The 23,290-nt window shown below is 44.2% G+C and overlaps 2 protein-coding genes across 2 annotated transcripts in view; both read right to left on the bottom strand.

Moving 5' to 3' along the window:
* Nucleotides 1-554: 554 nt before the first annotated feature.
* LOC144689488 (uncharacterized) lies at nt 555-2,795 on the bottom strand. The gene is made up of 6 exons (XM_078556612.1): nt 2,611-2,795; nt 2,343-2,485; nt 1,777-2,161; nt 1,450-1,616; nt 945-1,173; nt 555-769 (listed from the first exon to the last, which is right to left on the bottom strand). The coding sequence occupies exons 1-3, from the start codon at nt 2,786-2,788 to the stop codon at nt 2,129-2,131; spliced, it is 354 nt and encodes a 117-aa protein (XP_078412738.1). The 5' UTR covers nt 2,789-2,795; the 3' UTR covers nt 555-769; nt 945-1,173; nt 1,450-1,616; nt 1,777-2,128.
* Nucleotides 2,796-13,019: 10,224 nt separating this feature from the next.
* LOC144689483 (pleckstrin homology domain-containing family G member 1-like) overlaps nt 13,020-23,290 on the bottom strand; it is a 205,176-nt gene continuing 194,905 nt past the window's right edge. The window contains exons 17-18 of the mRNA XM_078556602.1: nt 20,438-22,064; nt 13,020-17,386 (exon numbers count right to left, since the gene is read on the bottom strand). Of these exons, the coding sequence (XP_078412728.1) occupies nt 16,362-17,386; nt 20,438-22,064 (2,652 nt within the window). The 3' untranslated portion in view covers nt 13,020-16,361. The remainder of the gene's footprint in view (nt 17,387-20,437; nt 22,065-23,290) is intronic.

Raw genomic sequence — 23,290 nt, forward strand, 5'->3', positions numbered from 1 at the left:
AAATGAATAACCGATGAACAATTATAACAACCTGCATCTATGTGGAGCCATTAATATAGTACAACATTCCAATGTGTTCCATTGGAGTGTTACCAAACAATATTTGACACTGAGCCACATAGATATTAGATAAGTGGCCACAAACTTGTCCAAAAAAGATTTTCAGGAGGATCTCAAAGGAGGAGAGGTTTAGGGAGAGAACGCCAGACCTTAAGACCGAGGCAGTTGAGGGAACGGCAGCCAATGGTGGCACAATAAAAATGAGGGGGGCAAAGGAGGATTTACAAATATTTCAAAGGCTAGAGATAGAGAGGGACAAGACCATAAAAGAATTTGAACGCAAGGCTGATAACAATTGACACCTCCTAGGACCAGTTCAACTGAAGTCCCATCTGGGAGCTGGTCCACTTATTCCAGGCTCAAATAAAAATCAACTGAAAGAAATCAGTCCCTTTCTGGAACAAAACAATGTGTGTGAATGGATGTGCTCTGAATTAATAATTGCGATTTTGAAGCAGACTTTGAAGTTACATATTCTCCATTTGTCCAGACAAAACACTGAATTTTTTTTTATTGTGAAAACAGAAATATCACAAAAACACTAACTCAAAAAAGACACCACAATTTTACACATATAATTGAAGTTGGGCTTTCATTTTTCTATTTAGATCTTGGATCTTCTCTGTGATGTAACTATTGACCCTCGCAATCTCTTTCGAGACAACCTCCTCACTCATCCCGTTTGTGCGGAGGTGATGGGCGAAACATGCTACAAATATAAATGAGTAGAGAAGGGAGGAAAAAGAAGTTACTTATTGAGACCTTTAAAGTCACAACTGATAAAAAGGGGACATCCATGACAGTGAGAATGTGAGAATTTAAAAAACCTACATCAGAAACATGGAATGTGAATGCAATTTAAAATAAAGTGTTTGTGAGGTTACCTTTGAGTGCACTCAGCTTCCTTGGCGAGAGTGGGGGTTTTGCCCTGGGAGGAGTATCACCAGCGTTAATGAAGTGAAGACACACTCCCCCATAGATGGAACTATCCCTGAGCACAGTGGATCCCCAGATGGCAACAGCCAGGGTCTTGACAAATAAGGAATTGGTTCTCTAATTGCAAATGGACCACCACTGGGACTCAGGGATCTTAATACCCCCCTGTAATTGCACCTGTGGGGAAAAAATCAGGGACATATCAGTATTGTGCATGCATGATTTGAAAATAATACAGACTAAATTACTGTAAGTACTTGACATGTATACAGATATCTTTAAACATAATTATAAATATATTTTAATTACACATAATTAAGACTCACTGATTGATTTGAGAAAAGGCAAGTTTAATATTCCAATCAGCACTTATCATAGCCATCACTTTTAAAGGTGCTTTTGCATGAACTGGCAATGATTTTTATATACTTGGAGAATTGATAGAATCAATACCTTCCCATCAATTGGAGTGTATAGTTGGTCCTCATGCATGCTTGCCTGCCAAGCCATCAAAATTGTTGCGGACACTTCACTCTTCACGTACATGGGCAGTGTTGTTGCACCAAGAAGTGTGGTCCTGAGCTGCGTTGCCACATTGAGAGGCTGGCGCAGTCCTCTTGCTGCAACGGGAAGCAAAACAAAAAGTTCATTATTCTTATATCAGAGTTTGGGGTGACAATAGATCTATCATCTTTTTCCAACCAGAGGAAAGCATCTCTTTCAGCACTGAAAGAGACGTGCAGTGTAACATAAAAATTGCAGTTTATATAAATATATTACCCTGCCTGAAGGCAGCAAGAATTTCTTCTTGAAGGCAAAAGTTAAGCGTAGAAATCTCCTCCAACTTCTCCTGGAGCACTTCCTTCTCCGCTTCCAACCTCCCAAGCTTAACAAGCAGCTCTTCCTGCTCCACTTCCAACCTCCCAATCTTAACAAGCAGTTCTTTGCAGCACTGGGCCGGTTTCATCACCTGCCTTTGGGAAAGCAAGGGAGAGACTTTCGTTGAGGCACAGGGGTGCTCTGCAGTGGCCTCCAGTTGCGTCTAGGGTCAGGAAGCATCAACTCGTAGGGGCAACTTCAGCGTCCCCTTTCTCATCAGCCACCTGTCCATGATGGACTCCAGTTGCTTGATTCAGGTGTCCTCTGCTCGGGCTGACTTCGCCTTCTATCAGGAAATGAAAATAAAATATTTTAAAACTTTTTTACAGTAATTGACAATGGTGATGTGACCAGATTTGTAAGTTCCATACACTCTTTATAGCTAGACATTTAATTGTCCATGTGATAATAAAATTTTAAACTATGGCGATGAAAAGCAATGAGTAGATAGCTGCTGGAGAACATACCCTGCCTGTATCTGCATCTTTCACTTCCCTCTTTGCTCTGAGAGTTGAGAGGGGAACATCATTATCACTGCTGTCCATTTCAACCTTTGGGACCCGTAGTCTCGAGCTGCATTCCATTTTAAGTTGGATATCTTTGCGGGACTCTGCAGGCAGAGAGCAAAAGTAACTTCACATGCCTCAGAAAATCACACACTGATCTTGCCAAGGCTTGCGGCTTCTCTCGGCTGTGGTTGAGAAATCAAATTTTCTTTGTCTCATTGAGATTTACCTGCAAGCATAAGTATCTGAGCTTTGCTGAACCTGTCATCCTTTTCTCTGTCCTCCTTCCCTGAGTCATGATCCAGAGAGCCACCAACACTCACTTGGATCCAGAGCTCAATGTAGACCTTGGACTCATAGTGGGACTCAGGACCAAAATGTTTCTTGCCTTCTCCAACACCAGACATGATGGAATTAGATCTAGCATAGAGAAATAGATTAAAATATCTGATTTAAATTAGTGGTGTTAAATAAAATCATGTTTAAAAAATCTTTCTCTTCCCCCAGTTGCAAAAACTAGAGCCACATCCCCACTATTTCTCTCTCTCCCCAGAAGCAGATTCCATCAAGTCCAACTTTTACAGTCTTACTCTCCCCCAGTTGCAAACACCCATGAAGCCCAGGTGAAAGACTCTCTCTCTATTCCATGTCCCCCGGTTGTAAAACGTCCATGAACGGCTTTTAAAATCAATCAAGCTCCCCCCCCCCGCCGCGAGGAAGAGGCTGAGGCTCCAGGCCCAGGTGCAGGATGTAGAGACAGATGCCACAAACCCAGGTGGGAGAAAGAGAAAAAGACGATCATGGGTGATTGCTAGAGACTGGGCAAAGGAGGAAGATCGAGGGAATGGAGAGAAAGGGGTGGGGGGATCAGAAGAGGAGGAGGTGAATCAGGAGCCAGAAGGTATGGGGGTAGGCAGTGAGGAAGAGGAAGCTCGATGTGCTGAGAGCCACTGGTGGCACCTGCCTCCTCTGTCATCGCGCCGGCAGAGTTACCTTGAGGGGAACACCATCAAAATCACTTGGAGTGGGGTGGGGGAAAGGAAAAGGTAGAAAGGGTAAATAGAGAGAGGCAAAAAGTATGATATTACACCTCTCTTGGGCTTCTCTTAAAAGGCACTGAGAGGAAGGATGAAATAGTGGAGTTGGGTCTCTCACAGCCAGCTGTGCAAAATGGACATATTCCATGCCGGTGTTTCATCTGTACTGCAACCATGTGATAGAAACAGGATCTGAAGTAAACAGAGCCGGCCATGAGAGCCAGATCTGAGCTGGCAAGCTAAATCCGAGTGGGTTTCAGGGTCCCTGGGGAAAAAGGTCTTGCTGCAGTTCCTGAGGTGGGTTTATCTGCTGTGATTTTAACACAAATTGCATTGAATCTACAGCTCAAAACAGGCCACTCGGCCTAACTGATCCATGCTTCAGACGAGCCTACTCCAATCCCTTTCCATCTCACACTAGCAGCATATTCTTCTATTCCTCATGTGCTAATCTACTTTCCCCCTTAATGCAACTGTGCCATTCACCTCAACCACTTCTGGTAGTGCATTCCACACTTGCCACTCTCTGTGTAAATAAATGTCTCCTGTATACATTATTGGATTTATTTTTGACTATTTTATATTAATGACCTCAAGTTCTGACCTCTTCCCCTGCAACCACCCGTCCCCTCAGCTACTTTTCATAATCTCAAAAACTCCTATCAGATTACTCGAAAGCTGCCTTTTCTAGAGGAAAGATCACCATTGTACAACCTTTCCAGATGTGTACCTTTTATCATCCTTGTGAATCATTTTTGCACCTACTTGAGTGCGTCTATCTCAATTTTATAATAGAGACCAGAATTGTGCACTTTACTCCCATAACTCTCCTATACTCTCTGGAGGTCGCACAAAACAAGGCCTCCTCGAACAGCCTCCATCTTCACTTCTACAAATCAGAACAGTTAAGGTGATGCACAGCTGGCCTAGTCAACCATCTCTGTAATAATTGCGCCTCACTCTCCAGCAGCCAAAACTGCCCACTCTTCCCAAGACATCTAGCAGGTGAGGGCATACCTGATCTTTCATTTCTCCATCACTAGCATCCTCTTCAAACTCTTCATTGTCCATCCTCTACTTACCTCAATTCCAACTATGAAAAGCTCATTGATTTCTGTATCTCTTGCATACATCAGGATCATCCAAGCAACAACTTTTGCTCCTTCCCTCCATAGTGTCCTACATACTGCAGCTCTAATTCTTCATCGTTTTGTCATTTTTCCAAGTTCACTCCCTCCATAAGGCCTCCTTGTTTGAAGCCCTCCCTATTAAGTTCAGTCCTTGGGCACCATCCTGCCTGCCTCTCACAACCATGGTCAATCATCTCCTCTTCAAAGCACCAACTTGAATTTATATAGCATCTGTAATATCACAGAAGCATAATCACATGCACATTTGACACTGAGCACAGAAGGAGATTCCAGGGCAGTGATTAAAAGCTTGCTCAAATAGATAGCCTTTAACTTAAAGGAGGAAAGAGGGGTAGAGAACCAGAGATGCTTAGGGAAGGAACGCTAGAGCTTAGGGCCTTGGCAACTGAAGACAGCATCATTGTGAATTGGGAATCCACAAGAGACCAGAATTGGAGGAGTGCAGAGATCTCACAGAACTGGAGGAAATTGCAGAGATAGGGAGGGGCATGGCCACAGTAGAATTTGAAAACAGGACGAGAACTTTAAAAACCGAAGCATTGTGGGATTGGAGCCAATGTATGTCAACAGCACAGGGTTGATGGGTGGACAAGACTTGGTGTGAGTTTGGAAACAGGCCATGGAGATTTTGGATGAGCTGAAGTTTATGGAATGCACCCAATCCACCTATACACTCCAACCACTACTCCACTCCTAACCTCCTTTATTTCCAACTCCACAACACATCCTCTCCATCAAAACCCTCCTCACTGTCCAGTGCCCCCCTCTCTGGCCTCCCAAACCTCAAACTCCAATCTCAAACATCAGCTCCCCGCATCTTGTCCTGCAGTAAATCTTACAACTTTGTCACCCCTTGTCCTTGGCTGTCTACCACAATACATTAAAGTTTAATTTTTTTTTTGCCTGGACTACAAATCCAATTGACAGGAATGGGGCAGGCAGGCAATTAAGATTATGGTGGAGTACATAATGGTGCGTTCCTAACACGCTGCCAACCACCAGTATTATTTTCTGATGTTGCTAAGGAAAGAAAGAACTTGCATTCATATAGTCCTCATCACTACTGAAGGAAATCCCACAGTTACACAGGCAATGAAGTACTTTTGAAGGGTAGTCATTGTAACATAGGGGAAACAGCAGTCAATGTGCACAGCACAATCCAACAAATGCATCTGATATAATGACCAAACCTCTCAAAATACAGGTTAGATAGTTTCCCTTCAGCCTCCACTCCAACTGAGAGTTAAAACCCAGGCTTTTTTGACAACTTCCCCTAATTTTGCCCTACTTGATGTCTGTAATTTCCTTGAGCCCCATTTCTACTTTCATACTCTGGTTGTCCCACTGGCCTTGTACAAGAATCCTGCCACATCCCTTCATTTCATTGCCAGTAGCAGTGTGTTTGGTCTGTTAGGCCCCAGGCTCGATCCCTCTCTGAACCCTTGAGATTCTCCCATTCTTTTTCAATTTGCACAAAACAAATCTAACTCCAAGATTCCAGTCACCTCTCCTAATCTCTGCCTCACACTCTGTAAGAGTTAAACAGGGACTTCTATTAGTAAAAAACAAAGGTCAGCAGAATTCTCCAGGTGAACTTGTACACCATAGGGCCAATATTAGCAGAACTCTCCAGAAAGACCTTGGAGATCACAAGAGATTAACTAGATAGGAGACGGAAGCGGGGAGGATAAACATTTAAGGTAAAGACAAACAGTACCATGCTAGAACGAGATAGAGGCCCTGTTTGGGTAAGAAAAAGATATATACCTGGGACTGGGGACATCTGCTTATGTACTGACAAGATTGGAATTTGAATAACGCAATGTATATGTAACTTTGTATAAAAAAGATGGTTTTCCTGTAATCGGTAGAGTTCTGTTTTAGCTAGTCTAAGGCAGACTCTCCCTGTATTCGCTTGAATAAAACAATCGTTAATCTGTATCTGAGTCTCCAGCGATGGATTCTGAGAAGGCACCACAACACACTCCATTCCTCAATTGATTCCTGTCTTTAAAGAGCTTCAGAACATTTTATAAATTGAAGATGCCATACAAACACAATTTATTGTTTGAATAAAAGATTGAATATTTGTTTTCAGGTGTGACTTTTTTGTCTCCCAGAACTGGATAATGGACTTTAGACTTTCCTCTGATCTCAAAAGAAACCAGTGGTGTAGGATTTTCTTTTCTTTTTGCTGCTTATAGATTACCCAGTCATTCACAGTCATAGGTGGCTTCTGCTCTATTTAGGATTTAGTGTGTTTCAGAGGTAGCACCCTCACCTGAGTCAGAAAAATTTGGTAATGTCAGTGCAATACCAGGGGTGTGCCACACTGTCCGAGGTGCCATCTTTCAAATAGACTTTAAACTGAGGCCCCATCTTCACTCAGGTGGATGTAAAAGATCCCATGGCTTATTGGGAGAAGAGCAGGGTAATTATTCCCAGTGTCCTGGGCCAATCTTTATCTGTCAATCAACACCAAACAAAAAGATTTTCTGGTCATCATATTGCTGTTTGCAAGATCTTGCTGTGCTCAAATTGGCTGTCATGTTTCCTACACCGCAACAGTAGCCACACTTCAAAAGCGCCTCATTAACTGTGAAGTGCTTTGAGAAATCATAGAGGTCTAAAGCACAGAAAAAGACCCTTCAGCCCATTGAGACTGTGCCAGTCAAACAAGTACCTAACTATTCTAATCCCATTTTCCAGCACTAGGCCCATAGCTTTGTATGCCATGGCATCCCAAATGCACAACCAAATACTTCTTAAATGTTATGAGGGTTTCTGCCTCTACCACCCTTTCAGGCAGTGAGTTCCAGATTCCCACCACCCTCTGGGTGAAAAAATTCTTCCTCAATCCCCTCTAAATCTCCTGCCCCTTAAATCTATGCCCCCTGGTTATTGATCCCTCCACCAAGAGGAAAAGTTCCTTCCTGTCTACCCTATCTATGCCCCTCATAATTTTATACACCTCAATCATGCCTCCCCTCAATCTCCCCTGCTCCAGGGAAAATAACTCCAGTCTATCCAATCTCTCCTCATAACTAAAACTCTCCAACCCAGGCAACATCCTGGCAAATCTCCTCAGCACTCCCTAGTGCAATCACATCCTATAATGCAGATTCCAGAACTGCACGTAATAGTCTAGCTGTGGCCTAACCAGCGTTTTATACAGTTTCAGCATAACCTCCCTGCTCTTATATTCTATGCCTCGGCAAATAAAAGCAAGTATCCCATATGCCTTCTTAACCACCTTATCTATCTGTCCCACTACCTTAAGGGACCGGTGGACATGCACACCATGGTCCCTCTGATCCTCGATACTTCTCAGGGTCCTACCATTCCTCGTGTATTCCTGTGTCTTGTTTGTCCTGCCCAAGTGTATCACCTCACACTTATCCGGATTAAATTCCATTTGCCACTGATCAGCCCATCTGACCAGCCTGTTTATATCCTCCTGTAATCTAAGGCTATCCTCCTCACTATTTACCATCCCACCAGTTTCCATGTCAGCCGCGAACTTACTGATCAACCCGCCTACATTCAAGTCTAATTCGTTTATATATACCACTTGAGTTTGTTAAAAGTGCTATATAAATGCAAGCTTTTACTTAATGTCTCATGTTCTCACTGGAATATGGTTTTAAAAGGTCTATTCCAAAATGATGCAATAAAATTGATATCTTGTGGTTGCTAAAAGTGTGCCTCTTCATCACATCACAGCTTGGTTTGCCCCCTCCTCCAGCAGTTGCTTCTTTGAGCATCTTACCTTGTTCCACCCCTCGTCTCATTTAAAATTCTCATTCTGTACCACCCTCCCAAGTACCATGAAAAAATTTCTCACTGCTATGGTGATAGCTTTCCTTCCTTACCCTCTGCACCGAGCAATTTCTCGTCCTTAATGATTTCAATCCCCAACTTGATTCATAAGACCCTTCCTCCTGAGTTCACTCCATCCTGATCTCCCTTAATTTCTCCCTTCATATAACCTGCCCAATCCATATTGATAACCACCTCCTTGGCTTTGTCATCTCATGTGGCCTTGCTACTCCCACCATGCCAGTCACAGATAAGAATAAAGCTATCTCTGATCGTTTCGAGTCCTCATGGCCCTTCAACAGAAGGGTCATGAGGACTCGAAACATCAACTGTGCTCTTCTCCGCCGATGCTGCCAGACCTGCTGGGTTTTTCCAGGTATTTCTGTTTCTGTTTTGGATTTCCAGCATCCGCAGTTTTTTGTTTCTATCTCTGATCTGTTCCTTTTATCATTTGCCACCCACATCCCTCTCCCAACCTTACTTCTTTCTGTGCCCACCCCTGGGGGGATGGGGGAAACTATCCCCAATTCACCACAGCATTTCTGCAGCTACTGATCTGCTCAACTGCACCCTCACCGTCAACATCCTTATACCCATTAAAATCATTACACTCACCCTTATCACTTGCTCTGAGGCCACCCTCCTCCTCCCTTAATTCCAAGTGACACAGACTTGATCATATATGATGGACAACTGGCATAGCCATTCTGCTCCAGATTTGGCCAGGCCACAAAACACTGCCCTCATCTGCCAAAACTGCTCAATATTCCAGGATCTTTCTGGGATGCAAAGATAATCCCTGGTTTCTTTTCTCTACTGCAGTGGTTCCCAAACTGTAGTTGAGGTTCACAACATGTTTCCGGGGATTCGTGGGAAAAATCCCATAATGTTGGAAGAAGTGTCTGCGTGTCAAAATGAATGACAGGTGTCAGTTCGAATAGTAGCCTGTCATTCAGGATGGTCACTGTCAAAAGCAGCCAATCAGTTATGCAGACCATCCTGATTGACAGGCTATTTGGCCAATGATTGCTGTTGTTCGGAACAACAGTAATCATTGGCTCAGTGGAACACACCTTTTATTGCAAGTTGTGACTGGAGTTGGAGTCGTCAGTGGTGTCCTGCGTCTTCTGCTTCAGAGTCTGTGCCTGTCGGAGTGGGCTCTCAGGTAAGTACCTGCATTTTAATTTTAATGTATTTCCCTTCCCCTTCTGACCTTACCTGCAGGATTTTAGACAAGAGGTGAGAAGATTGGACAGCTCTCAGTGCTGTTGCTGGACTGGGGGGGGGGTGGTGGTGGGAGTCAGACTCAGGAAGTGAATAACATTCTAAATGGCTTCAGAATTCAACTTGGTTTCTTGTGCAGCTGGAGGCTGCTGAATCCTCTTCATGTTCTACTCAGGTGGTGCTTACCACACAGGCATTAAAGGCAGCAATTCATCGTCGTGTATCCTCCAACATGGGAGGGGTCATTGAGGAAGAGAATAAAAATCAAAATAAATGCGGCAAGGTAAAACTGGTTTTGGATCCTGCTGTGAACTGGCCATTTGAAGCCACTTGTTAATCTCTGTTCTAATGAGCTTTCTGATTTCTCATCCAGCTCACACCTTTGTGCTTAGCCTTCAAATAAATAAGGGAGAAATTGTGGGTGTGAGAGGCCTGAGCGTGGTCGACGACGATGGAAGATTGCAGCAAGCAGATGGGCAAAACATTAACATACTTTTAATTCCTTGGGAAAACAGTATGGCTGCCAGCTGTTATAACAGATTGAAACCATTATCTTCAGGTCCCTACCACAAACATCATCCCTCCCAACTACCTAAGGCTGAACCAGACTGTTTTCAACCTGGTGTCATATCTGACTCCAAGATGAGTTCCAACCACAGATCTGCATCAGCAAAGACCCTCCCATTTCCACCTCTACCCAACTGCATTCCTAGTACAGCTCATCTGTTGTTGAAACCCTCCTTTATGGCTTTTGTTACCTCTGGACTCCACCCAACTCCTGGCCAAATCACCCTATTCTAGCCTTCCTAAAATTGGTCATTCAAAACTCTGCTGCCCATGTCCTAACTCATCCCAAGTCTTGTTCAAACATCACCCAGTTAAGCAAAGCCTCATTTTTAAAATGCTTATCATCTTCAAATCCTGCAACCCTCCAATTTGTGAGCATCTCTGATTGTATTCACTACTGGTGGCTCTGCCTTCGGCTGTCTAGGCCTGAAGCTCTGGAATTCCCTCTCTAAACCTCTCTTTCCTCATTGTAAGAAGCTCTATAAAACTTGCCTTTTGACCAAGCTTTTGGTCATCGGTACTAATATGTCCTTGTAGCTTGAGTGTCAAATTTCATTCGATAACACTTCTGTGAAACACACGGGACATTTAACGATGTAGGGGAGCAGGAGTAGGCCCTCAGGCCTGCCCACCATTCAGCAAGATCATGGCTAATCTGCGACCTAATTCCATATACCCACCTTTGTCCTATGATCCCTTTTGGTTAAAATTAACGATTGATGCTAGATCCATTATTGTTTACATAAAGTTCCAAACTTAAACCAACTTTTGTGTATAAGGAAGTGTTAATTTTAGCCTCGAAAGGTCTGGCTCTAACTTTTAAACTATGACCCCAGGTCCTGTACTCCCCAACCAACCATCTATCCCATTTAATAGCTTGAAAGCCTTTATTTATTTACCCATTAACCTCGTATAGCCCTAGGTTCTGTTCTCTGTCCTCGATACCTTGGAATCCAGATATCATTCCGGTGAATTTATGTTGCTCTCCTTTCAAGCTCAATTTATCCTCCCTAAGCTGTGGTGCCTAGAACTGCTCACACTTCAAGTGTGATCCAAACATACAAATTAGGAGTAGGCCATTCAGCCCTTCAAGCCTCCTCTGCCATTCAATAAGATCATGGCTGATCTGAATATGGCCTCAACACATTTTGCCTACATACCTCCCCATTATCCTTTGATTCCCTTGTTAGTCAAGAATCTATCTACTTCTGTTTTAAAAATATTCAATGACCCTGCCTCTACCCATCTGGGGAACAGAATTCCACGGACTCAATCCTCAGGGAAAAAAAATTCTCATCTTTGCCTTAAATGGGAGACCCTTATTTTTAAACTATGTCCCTTTGTTCTGGGGTCTCCCGCATGGGGAAACATCCTTTCAGCATCCACCCTGTCAAGTCCCCTTACGATCTTATATGTTTCAATAAGGTCACCTCTCATTCTTCTACATTTCAAGGCAGTTCAACCTTATAAAGGTAAGCCCTTCAACCCTGGAATCAGTCAAATGAAGCTTCTCTGAACTGCTCGTAATACAATTATATCGTTTCTTAAATAAGGAGACCTAAAGTGTACACAGCTGCAGTCTCACTCATGTCTTGTACAAATGTAGCAAAACATACCTACTTTTATATTCTATTCCCCTTGCAATGAACAACAATAAATAAATAACAATGAACAAAAGACTTTGTACAGCTGAAGTAGGATTTCTAGCCTCACCTACTTCCATAAATTCAAGCTGTTAGGTCTAGAAAAACCTCGGTGGCAGGGTCCACTGTGATAAATGAAATTGGGGTGGTGGGGTGGCAGGGAACAGAAAATAGTGCAAAACAAAAGGAGAGAAGAGAATGAAATAAAAGACTGAGGAATAGTTGAGCAGAGGACGAGGGAAAGTGATGTGCACCTTAGACAAGAGACTTATCTCTATGATACTCTCTCCAGCCGATAGCCTTGTTCCTGGTTATTAAACTGTTCTATGTAGCTAGTTCATGCACTGGAAACTGCGGTTTCTTTTCCGGCCCTTTTTGGTCGGCCTGATTGCCTATTCTGACAAGGCATTGAGAATAATTTTTAGAGCAGAGAGAGCGAGCGCGCGGGGGGAAAGAGGAGGCAATGCGTGGGGGCAGAAAGATAAGAGCAGAGAGAGCGCGCGAGGTGGGGGTGGGGGGGGAGGACAGAGAGACAGGGTACGTGCGGTGGAAGGGGGCAAGCGTGAGCGACAAGCAGGGAGAGGGAGCGCATACGCGCGGGAGCAAGTGGGGGAAGGGGTGGGTGCAGAGCCGGAGGAGACAAAGTGCGACATGTCCGAGAGTTAGGCAGGGAGCGATGCTTATTTGTAGCGGCAGGGTCATTTCTTGCTTGATCAACAGTTGTATGGTTTTTGCCAATAGTCATCCTCCACAGAGCCAACATTATAAAAAGGAAAGCTTCAACTTCCTTGTTAATTGGTTTGCAGTCTGACTTTAATTAAACCACAGTGCTAGGAACCTTCTCAACTGCTTTTATTTTGACACTGAAGTCCCCTGATGCGGACAATCTCGCCTGGATCGTGTCCCCGCCACAGGCTTCAGGGTCGGAGGGTGGCTGTTTATCATCAATGACTGATTTCAACGCAGGTGCCCACGTTCTTTCCCCCATTGGCTGCCTCCTGCTGGTTCTCGGTTGCTCTGGCCACCCTAGAGTGAATTTCTCCTGTCTTGGCTAAGCCCTGAACATCAGCTCACTTTTATTTCAACCAACTATGGGAAATGACAAAGGCAATTAGATTGTATAAAATGTTGCTGTCATTGATTCTTACGCACTTGCACATGCTGCATAAATGTACTAAAAAAAGCAATTCAGACAAATACCTGAACGAGTTATTTATTTCAAATGATACATTTCTGTAGAGTGTACAATGATGTCCCTCCTGGCAGAAAAACAATATATATTTTTTTAAAAGTTAACATGAAATTTTCGAACTATTCCTGGTAATTTGGCATGCATTAGGCTCAGCTTTTCTTTGAGCAAAGTAAAATTAATAAAGCGAGCATTTTTAAAAACATTTTGCTACATGGTCAACATTCAGAAATTTTTACAAAATTAACCATAAAAAGTGCAATTTTTTCATGGAAGTCATTATTCAGCTCAATATCTCATCCATAGGACAAGGCATTAAAACCCCAGTTTCTGAGATAGTTCTTTTTTTTTTATTAACAGGTTGGTCATCTCAGCAGTCACTTCAGTTTTAACACTGAAAAAAATTACCTTCAAGTACCAAATGTCAGAACTGTAAGTGATTTTCATCAATGATCCCTTATCATTGCAGATTAGCTCCTGGCAACGCGCTTTGTACAGTATAGCTTCTAAAGGAATGACATTAGAAAATTAAACAGTTAACTCAAGAGATCCTGAAATAATTTTCCAGAATATAAACATCAGGATCTCTCCTCTCCAGTTCAATGATTCTCATTTTAAACAAGTTACAGCAAATGTCCAATGAAGGAGAATTGCAATAAAATATTGACCTACTGTTATTAAAAAAATACTTGATACAAAATTTACATTTGTGAAGACTGTTCCTCTCTACTGGATTTCATCATTAGGAGTCATTGAACGCTTACACTTCAGTTACTATATCAAGTGCATTCATTATTGCTTAAAACAGAAGCAATGTGTCTTTTTAAAAAAAAACGTTTGTCTGGTTTTCTACATAGGTAAGTGAGAAAATGGCAGATTTGCAATGGAAACCAAACATTGGGATTCATATTGCACAGTCATACACTGTACTGTCACCTGAAATTTGGTTCAATGTACAGCTATTGCTTATATATTTTGAAAGGAGGCACAGAGATAAACAAGATAGTCAATTTCCCGATCATATCCTGGGGGTGTACAGACGAAGTGAGTACACTGTGCAGCAAGGGTCAGGCTGGTGCAGGTCCGTGCAATTCTCTTGGGCACCTTTGTGGTATGGCTTATCCGTAAGATTTCACAACACAACACAACTCACTAATAAACCAATTGCGGACAATTCATGATGAATGTGGGGTATCATCCCTACCCCTATTTCCTGCCCACCGCCAACTAAAATGCTAAAAGTGAGTAGTTCTACTAACAGCAGAGGCAAGGAAAATTTGAAGAATTTCTTTTGGTGGAATTTATTGAAGCAACAATTAAATGGTTGTGGTACAAATAGAAACACTAATCCTTAGGGACTGGACTTCTAAACCAAACAGTGGGCTCTGTGATATTGGGTACTGTGTTCTGAGCATTGTAAATCGATGCTATACAAGTGACAGGGAAACAGTTTGCAATATTTGAATGGCATGTTTGATTCGGGTTGGTGTTAGATCTAGATTTAACTATTAGTTGTGAACATGCACAAGTTACTGGGTTTTTTTCAATATTTTCCCCAAGGAACATCAAACAGATGGAGTTTCCACTCGATCATGGATTCTAAATAGGATCTTCCACCGAACATGGAGATGGACTTCTAATTACAGTTGTCAACTGGATGGGGATTACACCATCAGTAATGGTCATCATCCATGGAACTAGAACAGAGGTGGATGGAGTCAGAGAGGAGGCCCATGAACAAGTTCTATACCTGTTCTCAGAATAATGAATAGGCAGTACAGGAAAAGCAAATTAGAGGAGAAGAGATAAATTGGAACAGCTTCCAGCTATCCATAACCAATATTTTAACTGGAAATCTAGGAATAACCATGTGGAATGCAGATTCAAAAATGTACAAGACTAGAGCTCCTAGTCTCCAAACAGAGACTGATGCATCAATGTAATCTGCACTTGGCTTTTAAGCAGTGCATCCCCTCAACCCTTCAAATATACAAATGATCTGTAGTAGGCACTACCTCTTAACTAGCTGTGTCTAGCTCCAGTAATGAAAAAAAAATGACTCAGCAAAATGGCACTCCCAGCCATGTGGCAGACATCTAGTTGGTAAATGGTTCATGACAGAATATCAGCATCTCTTCCAGCAATGCTAATTAAGAATACCTTCTCCACCAGCCACCACTGCAACACCCCACCCCCTTGCTCCACACTCATTGGTAGTCCCCACCTCATGCAGAATACAGATTGCTTATGCAAATTTCTGCCGGTTCCCAGTGAGATGCAAAAAAGGTAATGGGGAAACCAGGAAGCTCAGTGGTTTAAGTTGTCAAGATGAGGTGGAGATTTAAAGAAAGATGGCTATCCAGCTCGAGTAAGAGAAGCTCGAAGGCATTTAGAATTAGTGCTTCAATGTGAGAAATCAATTTATTTGATGCAATACCACCAGAGGCAATGGGTGAGGGCAATGGGAGTGCACGAGGAGGACAAAGGGAAATATAGGGTTTAGATGACCAGCAGGCAGATGGTGAGTGTCCAGTTATTTAGTAAGGTCATCTTTTCCAGCTGGTCACTGATCAGTCACATGAAGCTCTCTTAATTCTAAACCCAGGGGTTATCACAAAAACAAAAAAATTGTTGGAAATACACAAATGCCTGTTGGGTAATTTGAGTGTGGGTCTTCCCCCTCCTTAACCTGGCTTTCCATTTGGCAGATTCTAAGGAGCCCATGTATCTCCTGCACTTGCAATCACTCTTTCCTTCTATTTCTGTTACTGTGTATATTGCTCAAAACTTCAATAATGGTCCCATAAGCCATCTCAATAGGGGAAAAAAAACATATCTTGTCCAAACTGCTCCACCCCTAGTTTATGTGACATGTGTAAATCCATAATGCCCTCAGTCTCAGAGGCTAGGACTTTTGAGGACTGGATCATCTTCCACGTGGATCATTCCCCAAAACACACCAGCATCCCGTGTGAGAATGAGTCAATACGTGACCCAGAACAAAGGTGGGGCAACTAATTTTAACCCAGAACCAGTCTTGAAACCCCCAATAACACATCGCCACTCTCACTCCTGGCAGCATGTGTGAAATATATATTTCCTCGTCATGCTTTTGCCACTGATTCCCCATATTATACAAAAGTAAACCTCTATTTGCATTTTTTTTTTTTGCAAATCTTGTTCATTGTCCCAACCTAGATACTACTTAACATAAGGTACCTACTCAGGCAGCGTTTGCAGAGTAGTGGGAGGATAGCTGGAGATCTATGTGAAGTGCTCGCAAGCAGTTGAGTTAATACATTATGGTTTTCCTCCTCTTTCTCTTCAGTCTCGTGACTGGGATCAAATGTTCAAGCGAAACTGCTGGAGCTGAGACACTGAAACTTATCTCTTAGAGTCTGCACAATATTCTGCTGGCTGGGAGAGGGTTCCCGCCAGAGGTAGTGGCTCAGCTGGTCAGGCTCGGCCAACACAGTTAAGGAGCCCACTGCACTGGCATTGCTGTTCGACAGCGGGATGCAGGAGACACGAGCTGAACGAGAGTTGCCAGGTTCTGGAGTAGATTCCACCCTGCAATTGGGCTGGAAGTTCAGATCAGGAGTGAGGGTTCCCTCGTCCAGGTCTTCATAATCCTCATCTTCAGACTTGATCTCCACATAGTCTTCATCATCTTCCCCTGTGTCATTGAAGTTGGCAAAGTAGTTCCGTGTTGCCAATTGTGCATCAAGTGGTGGAACCCTGTTGATCACAAGGACCTTTTGCGAGTCTCGCAACGTCAACACTGGCTGCTCGACCTCCTGGCTCCCACAACGCAGCCTGTCTGAGGGAGAGTCCTGGCTGGGGAATGGTGCACCCCTGTCAGAGACATGATCGATGGAGTCAGAGGAGTGGCTCATTGCCATGGAGGGTGAGGACAGTGAAGCCCCCCATGGCTTGCCCTCAGTTGTCCTGCGACCCAAGGAGCTGTAGCCATGCGCCGTTGAACTGGGTGGGACGGTGATGGTGCTCCACCGCTGCTGTGTTGGCGCTGGTGGGCAGGCCGCAACAGAGGGCACCGAACCAGCCAACACCCCTCTGCTCTGAAGTCGCCCACCAGCCACGCTCTTCTGGGCGGAATATTTGGCCGCAAGTTCCTGAATATCCGGCCAGGCAACAAAGTCTGCCAGCTCACCGTTACTGTAGGTGGAGTGTAGCAGCCAGTCCTCAGTGCCCAGAGACTGCCCATGGGGGGGGCGAGTGGCAAGCAGGTCCCGCGTTGAGTTTTGGGCCCACACCTCACCGGCGTCATCTGCTGGCACACTTTGTAATGATTTAGAGGGAGTCTCTCTGAACAGGAGCTGGTCATACAGCTGGGAGTATTCAGCAATTCGAGCACCTTAATTAAAAAAAACAAGCGTTAATCATTAAATAAATGTAAACAGAGATAATCCTGACATTATAAACTGTATAATGAAGATGAAGTAATAAGACATGTTGTTACTTGCACTCACTCTGAAGTTTACAAAGTCTATTCAAATCTTCAGTATATCTTGGACAATCCTGTTGTAACAGTCAGTAAACACAGGAATACAGGAACAAGAGTAGGCCATTTAGCCCCCGAGAATGTTCCACCATTCAATCAGATCTCCATTTACTCCCCTTGGTTTCCTCAACAACCCTGAACAAAAACCTATCAATCTCATATTTGAAATTCTCAACTGATCAAACCGCAATAGCTTTTCTGGGAGACAGCATTCCAGGTTTCCACTCTTTTGGGCATCCTGGTATCACCACAGTATGGCCTAATTCAAATTTTAAGATTATGCCCCCTTGTTCTGTTGAGGGCTCCCTCAATAGACAAAATAGTTTTGATCTACCCTACCAAATCCCTTTAATCATCTTAACCACCTCAACTGGATTACTTAATCTGCCATACACAAGAGAATACAAGCCTCTTTTACACAAGCTGTCCTCATACGTTAACCCTTTATAAGCCAGGTATTCTGGTGAATCTGCTCTGCACCCCAAGGCCTTCCCAAGGTGCAATGCCCAGAAACAAACGCAATACTCTAAATGGGGTCTAATCAGAGCTTTATACAATTAACAAAGCTTCTACCTATTTTCTAGCCTAAAGTTCTAAATTCCTTTAGTTATTTTAATTTTTATATATGCCTGCCCACTAGTTTGCGATTTCAGTACATGGAGCCTGAAATCTCCCAGCTCTTCCACAATTCTTAGCTTCTCACCATTTAGAAAATACTCTGATCCACCATCTTTCTTGGGTCAAAAGTGGGTGAGCTCACACTCCCCCCCACATTAAATGCCAACTGCCAGTTTTGCCCACTCATCACCTAATCAATGTCCATTTATAAGTTTCTGCTCCCATCTATTTACAGTGCTAATTTGGATTTAGAGAAACATTGTACCAACAGGATCATTTAGGTATATTTACAGTTTAGAAAAGCGGGACCTTAGTAAGACAGTGATCAAATTCTCTAATATTGCTGGAGTCAGTTAATTGTAGCACTGAATTAAATCACCTCTTGGTTTAATGAGGTATTCATCACGGTGATTCTAGACCAGTTTGGTTTATACTGCACATATCACTTCCTCATGTCCTTAGAGCATACATTTGGTTGTTTCATCACACAAGGACTTTTACAGATCTGCACAGGATTATGCAATCTTGTAGCAAGGCAGGTGAAGCAGGATCCAAGAAATATTTAATAATGCTAGACATTCATCTCACCAAGTGCTGGTACTACAGATTAGTTTATACTGCTGCTCAGAGATGTAATGGGGTATTGATCACCACTGTCTTCAATAAGGGAACTGGACAAGTTCTTGGGCGAAGGAACATTGCCAGTGAGAAAGAGCTAATTGCTAGTTAACTGGGATCAAGCCTCGTTTAAATGCTTTGAGTTGGAGAGGAACTTTAAGAACAGCTGCAGTTTTTCTCCCCACTTTGTTTTTACCCCCTCTGGAGACTGGATGGATTGATGGTTTGAAAGACTGAAACTTGCACTGGTGGTCTGTTTGATGGACCTTATGGTTTGCCCTCACCCTTCCTTTTGTAAGTTTCTATTATGCATAAATTGGAAATCCCCACATGTCCAGCACAATGGCATCAAAAGCAACTACCAAATCGCCTATGAATTCACCATCAATCTTAGAAATAAAGCAGTACAGTTTTATCACCGCTATTAATTGCCAGCAGTGGCACAGTAGTATCACTCTTTCCTCTGGAGTGGGACTTGAGCCCTGAGCCTGAGGCTCCGACTTGTGCACATAATCCAGACTGACACTCCAGTGCAGTATTGAGGGAGTGCTGTATGACAGGAGGTGCTGTCTTTCAGATGAAACCGTTCGCGGGATATAAAAGATCCCACAGCACTATTTCAAAATTAAGCTGGGGGATTCTCCCCTATGTCCTGGTTAGTATTTATCCCTCATCCAACATCAAGAAATACACTCATTGCTTTTTGAGGGATGTTGTGCACCAATTGGCTGCTGCTTTTCCTGCATTAGGCTTCAAAACACTTCAAAAAGACTTAATTAGCGATAAATCACCTTGGGACTATCTGAAGTTATGAATGGTACTGTATAATTTCAACAGTCTTTCTTTATCTCTAAAGGGGATATTCCTGCAGCTCATAACATTACTGGACAAAAAATAGACTGGGGCCCTGAATTCTCAAGAATGTCCAATCTACTGGATATTGGCAGAAGTTGCCAAGGCTTCTTAGGCAAGATCTTCCATCTAGAAAAACAAGGGCAGAAGATACATGGACCACCACCTGCAAGTTCCTCTCCAAGTCGCACACACTCCTGACTAGCGACTATAATCACCTTTCTTTCACGGTCACCGGGTCAAAATCCCTAAAAGCACCGTGGGGCTATACCTATACCACATAGACTACAGTGATTCAGAAGGCAGCTCACCACCTCCTTGACAGTAATTAGGGATGGGCAATAAATGCTGGCCTTACCAGTGACACTCCTATCCCATGAAAGAATTTTTTAAAAAGTGGCTGATAAGTTGCTCAGGACAAACTCCAAGCTGGTCATCCTCAGGTGACAAGCCACTTTGCTATAGCCTCCACACAATTGCTTAATAGCTTCTGTACTTGTAAAAAGTGCATTTGCATGAACAGAAGGGAAAAGGCTACAGTAAACAGAACCAACACAAATAGAAGGGCAAGATCAGAGAGTGAGAGAGAGACAGAGAGAGAGACAGACAGACAGACGACGCAAGATGGAAGGCTAGCTAGCACTGTGTCTGAATTGTTAAGTTGGAGTTAAAGGCTTAAAGACATGGTCAAACAATTCAGCAGATAAGCTGTGGCAGGGGCAGAGAAGGTGAAAGTAGGTCGCTGTGATACAGGAGATATGGCACTGGAAGCTCATCTCAGAGTCAAATAGAAGGTTGGGAGGAGATTCTACATACCAATGGCAGTGCCACCCTGTTTCTTTTCCTCTAGAATAGCCACCAAGTCCTTGCATTTCCTCTTGGGCTGATCAGATGGCGATTGCTCTGTGGTGTTCTTCATCTTGAGGAGCTGATTGGCTTTCTTGATTTTCTGACTATACTGTCGGGCCATGTAATAGACCCTGCGTTTGGTTCGATCCATGATATCCAGATCCTGGACAACGGTCTCGGTGTTGGTGCTGCCCATGGGGCTCTCTGCCTCATGTGCCTCATCATCCAAGGAGGAGGCAGCACTTGTGGTTACCTCCCCCCTTGGCTCACTGTCATCCGCCTTGACATTGCCAGTGCTTAGTCTGCTGGGTTTGCTCTTTACCGCTTCGACAAAACTGGGGCTTGCTTGGGCTAGCCTCTCCCTCCGGCGGCCCCGGGAGCTGGCTGGTCCACTCAGGTCATCCTCACTGACCGGGAAGGCAGCAGGCAGCCGGTCCCGCCTGGTCTCCTCACTCTTCCTGATGTAGTCCTCCAGGTCATTCCAGATCTCGTCCACCTCCTCAGACAGTTTGTCTGGGACTGATTCGTGTGACGCAGAGTGGGAATTGGGGGAGCTGTTCCAGCCTAGGCAACTCTTCTCCGTCGAGCGGTTGTGATCGGAAGCATCATCGCCACTGAACCGAAGGCTCTCCTCAGAAACAAAGCCGCCGAGCCCACAAGAGCCCAAATCACTGTCAGGACCCAGGAAGCTATCCCTCTCACCGCATTCTTCCCAATCGTTCTTCAGCTTCTTATACGCTTTCTCGGACAATGCAAGCCTCTCATCCAGGCACTCAACAGCCTTCAATTCCCGCTTGGGTGAAGCCAAAGCACTCTGGCTAGACATAGGGTGGATTTCAGTGACTTGAGTGCAGCTGGCTTTCTTTCCCCACTTCCCCTGGCTCCCGGCATTCATGTGGCTTTGGCTGCCACCTTGGTCTTCCTCTTCAGCCAGATCATTTGACTGGAAACTGGCACCGGTCACCTCTCCTGCCCTGCAGACAAAGCCCTGCTCCTGGGCAGCCAATCTCGTCTCGCTGGCGAGCCCAATAAGCTCGTATACACCATCATCGGTGCTGACTCTCTGCGTTTCCCCATCTGGCCCTTCAGATCCTGCGGAGATGGCATGTCGGCAAGTGGGGTTTTGCGAGCTGGAAGCTCTCTGTGTCACTGGGGAGCGATACTTGCTCTCAGCAGCTGATTGGTGCCGGAAAGCAGAGTGGCTCTCCCCGGCGCTGCTGGCCCTCCTCACAATCCTACCCCCGTAATGGCGCGCCCGAGCAGAGGTCGCAGCGAGACGGCCGCATGGCATATCTGAAGCACGGTATAATGGACGGACCGGGGTGGAGTGGAGGTCCGGCGTGGAGGCTGTTGTCACAAACGTTTGGAAATCATCGTCCCGTATGGCCCCATGGGGCACCACTTGATTGGGGAATGCGACATGCCCAATGGGAAGCTCAGGCCACACATCTCTCACCCCTTCTGTGCCCAGCAGTCCACCCACACAGTCTGTGGTTTCAACCTCTTCTGCAGCTTGGGCAACTAGCTTAGAACTCCAACATTCTAGTTGAACATTGAGCTGCCGAGACTCCTGTGTTGAGGATTTGGAAGAGACCTGAAAAACAAAATTTATTTTACAAGAGTTAGAGAGGAAATTGCTTGGAACTGCTTGGGACAGGGATAGCTGAAGGCACAGTCACTATGGTGGGTTAAAGTGAGTGGGGATGGGGACGGTGTGGGGGGCTGTGTGTGTTTGTGTGTAGATAAGAGGCCAGAATTGCAGGAAGGCAGAGCTAGGAAGGGTTGTAGGGTGTTAGAGAGATGGGGAGAACCAGAACAGGATTTAAACAAAAATGTACATTTTAAATCTGACGTGTCAAGATCCAAGAGTCAATCTAGGTCAGCAAGCACAGGGACGATGGGTCAACAGGCCATGTGTGAATAAGGATACAGACAGAATTTTGGATGAGCTCAATTTTATCAAGGGTGCAAAATGGAAGACTGGCCAGAACATTGTCTTGTCTGGAGGTAACAAAAGCACTTTAGGGTTTCAACAACAGATGGAATGAGGGAAGGGTGAAGGCAGCTAGTATTAGAGATAGCAGTAGGCAGCATTTGTGATGGAATAAGGAGTGGAGCCAAACAAGGACAATCTTGAAATAAAAACAAAGTGCTGGAAAGGTTTGGCAACATTTGTGGAGAGAAAAAAAAACATTTAACTGTTCAAGTCCAATAGGACTTCTTCAGAATGGAACAATCTTGAATTGGACAATGAAAGAGGGGCTTTGGAGGGAGCCAGTCTGTTCAACTGTGTCAAAGACTGCAGACAGGTTGTGAAGAGTGAGGAGGGATAGTACATGGTTCCAGTCAAGCAGGATACCGTTTGTGACTTTGATTAAGGCCATTTCAGTACAGTAGCAGGGGCAAAATCCTGACTGGAGGGATTCAAACATGGAGTTATGGGAAAGATAGGCACAGATTTGGGAGGTAACACATTCAAGAACTTGAGGGGAAAGCGAGATTGGAGATGGGATAGCAATTGGCAAGAACAGAAAAGGTCTAGGCCTTTTCTTGAAAGAGGGGTGTGATGTCAGGCTTTTTGAAAAGGACCTTTAGTTGAAAGAACTAGTTACAGCATCAATTAACCAGGCAAGTAAATTTGGGTCATCAGCAGTTTGGTGGCAATGGGATCAAAAGGAGCAGGAGATGTGTCTTATGGACAGGATGGGCTTAGAGGGGGCACGAGGAGAGTTAGGAGAGAAACTCAAAAGGATGTGGGATCAGGGCTAGAGAGAGGGAAGGGAGAACTAACAGATTACTGAATGGATGGTCTCAACCTTA

Source organism: Cetorhinus maximus, chromosome 14 (genome assembly GCF_964194155.1).
Source record: "Cetorhinus maximus chromosome 14, sCetMax3.hap1.1, whole genome shotgun sequence".
NCBI classification, from domain to species: domain Eukaryota; kingdom Metazoa; phylum Chordata; class Chondrichthyes; order Lamniformes; family Cetorhinidae; genus Cetorhinus; species Cetorhinus maximus.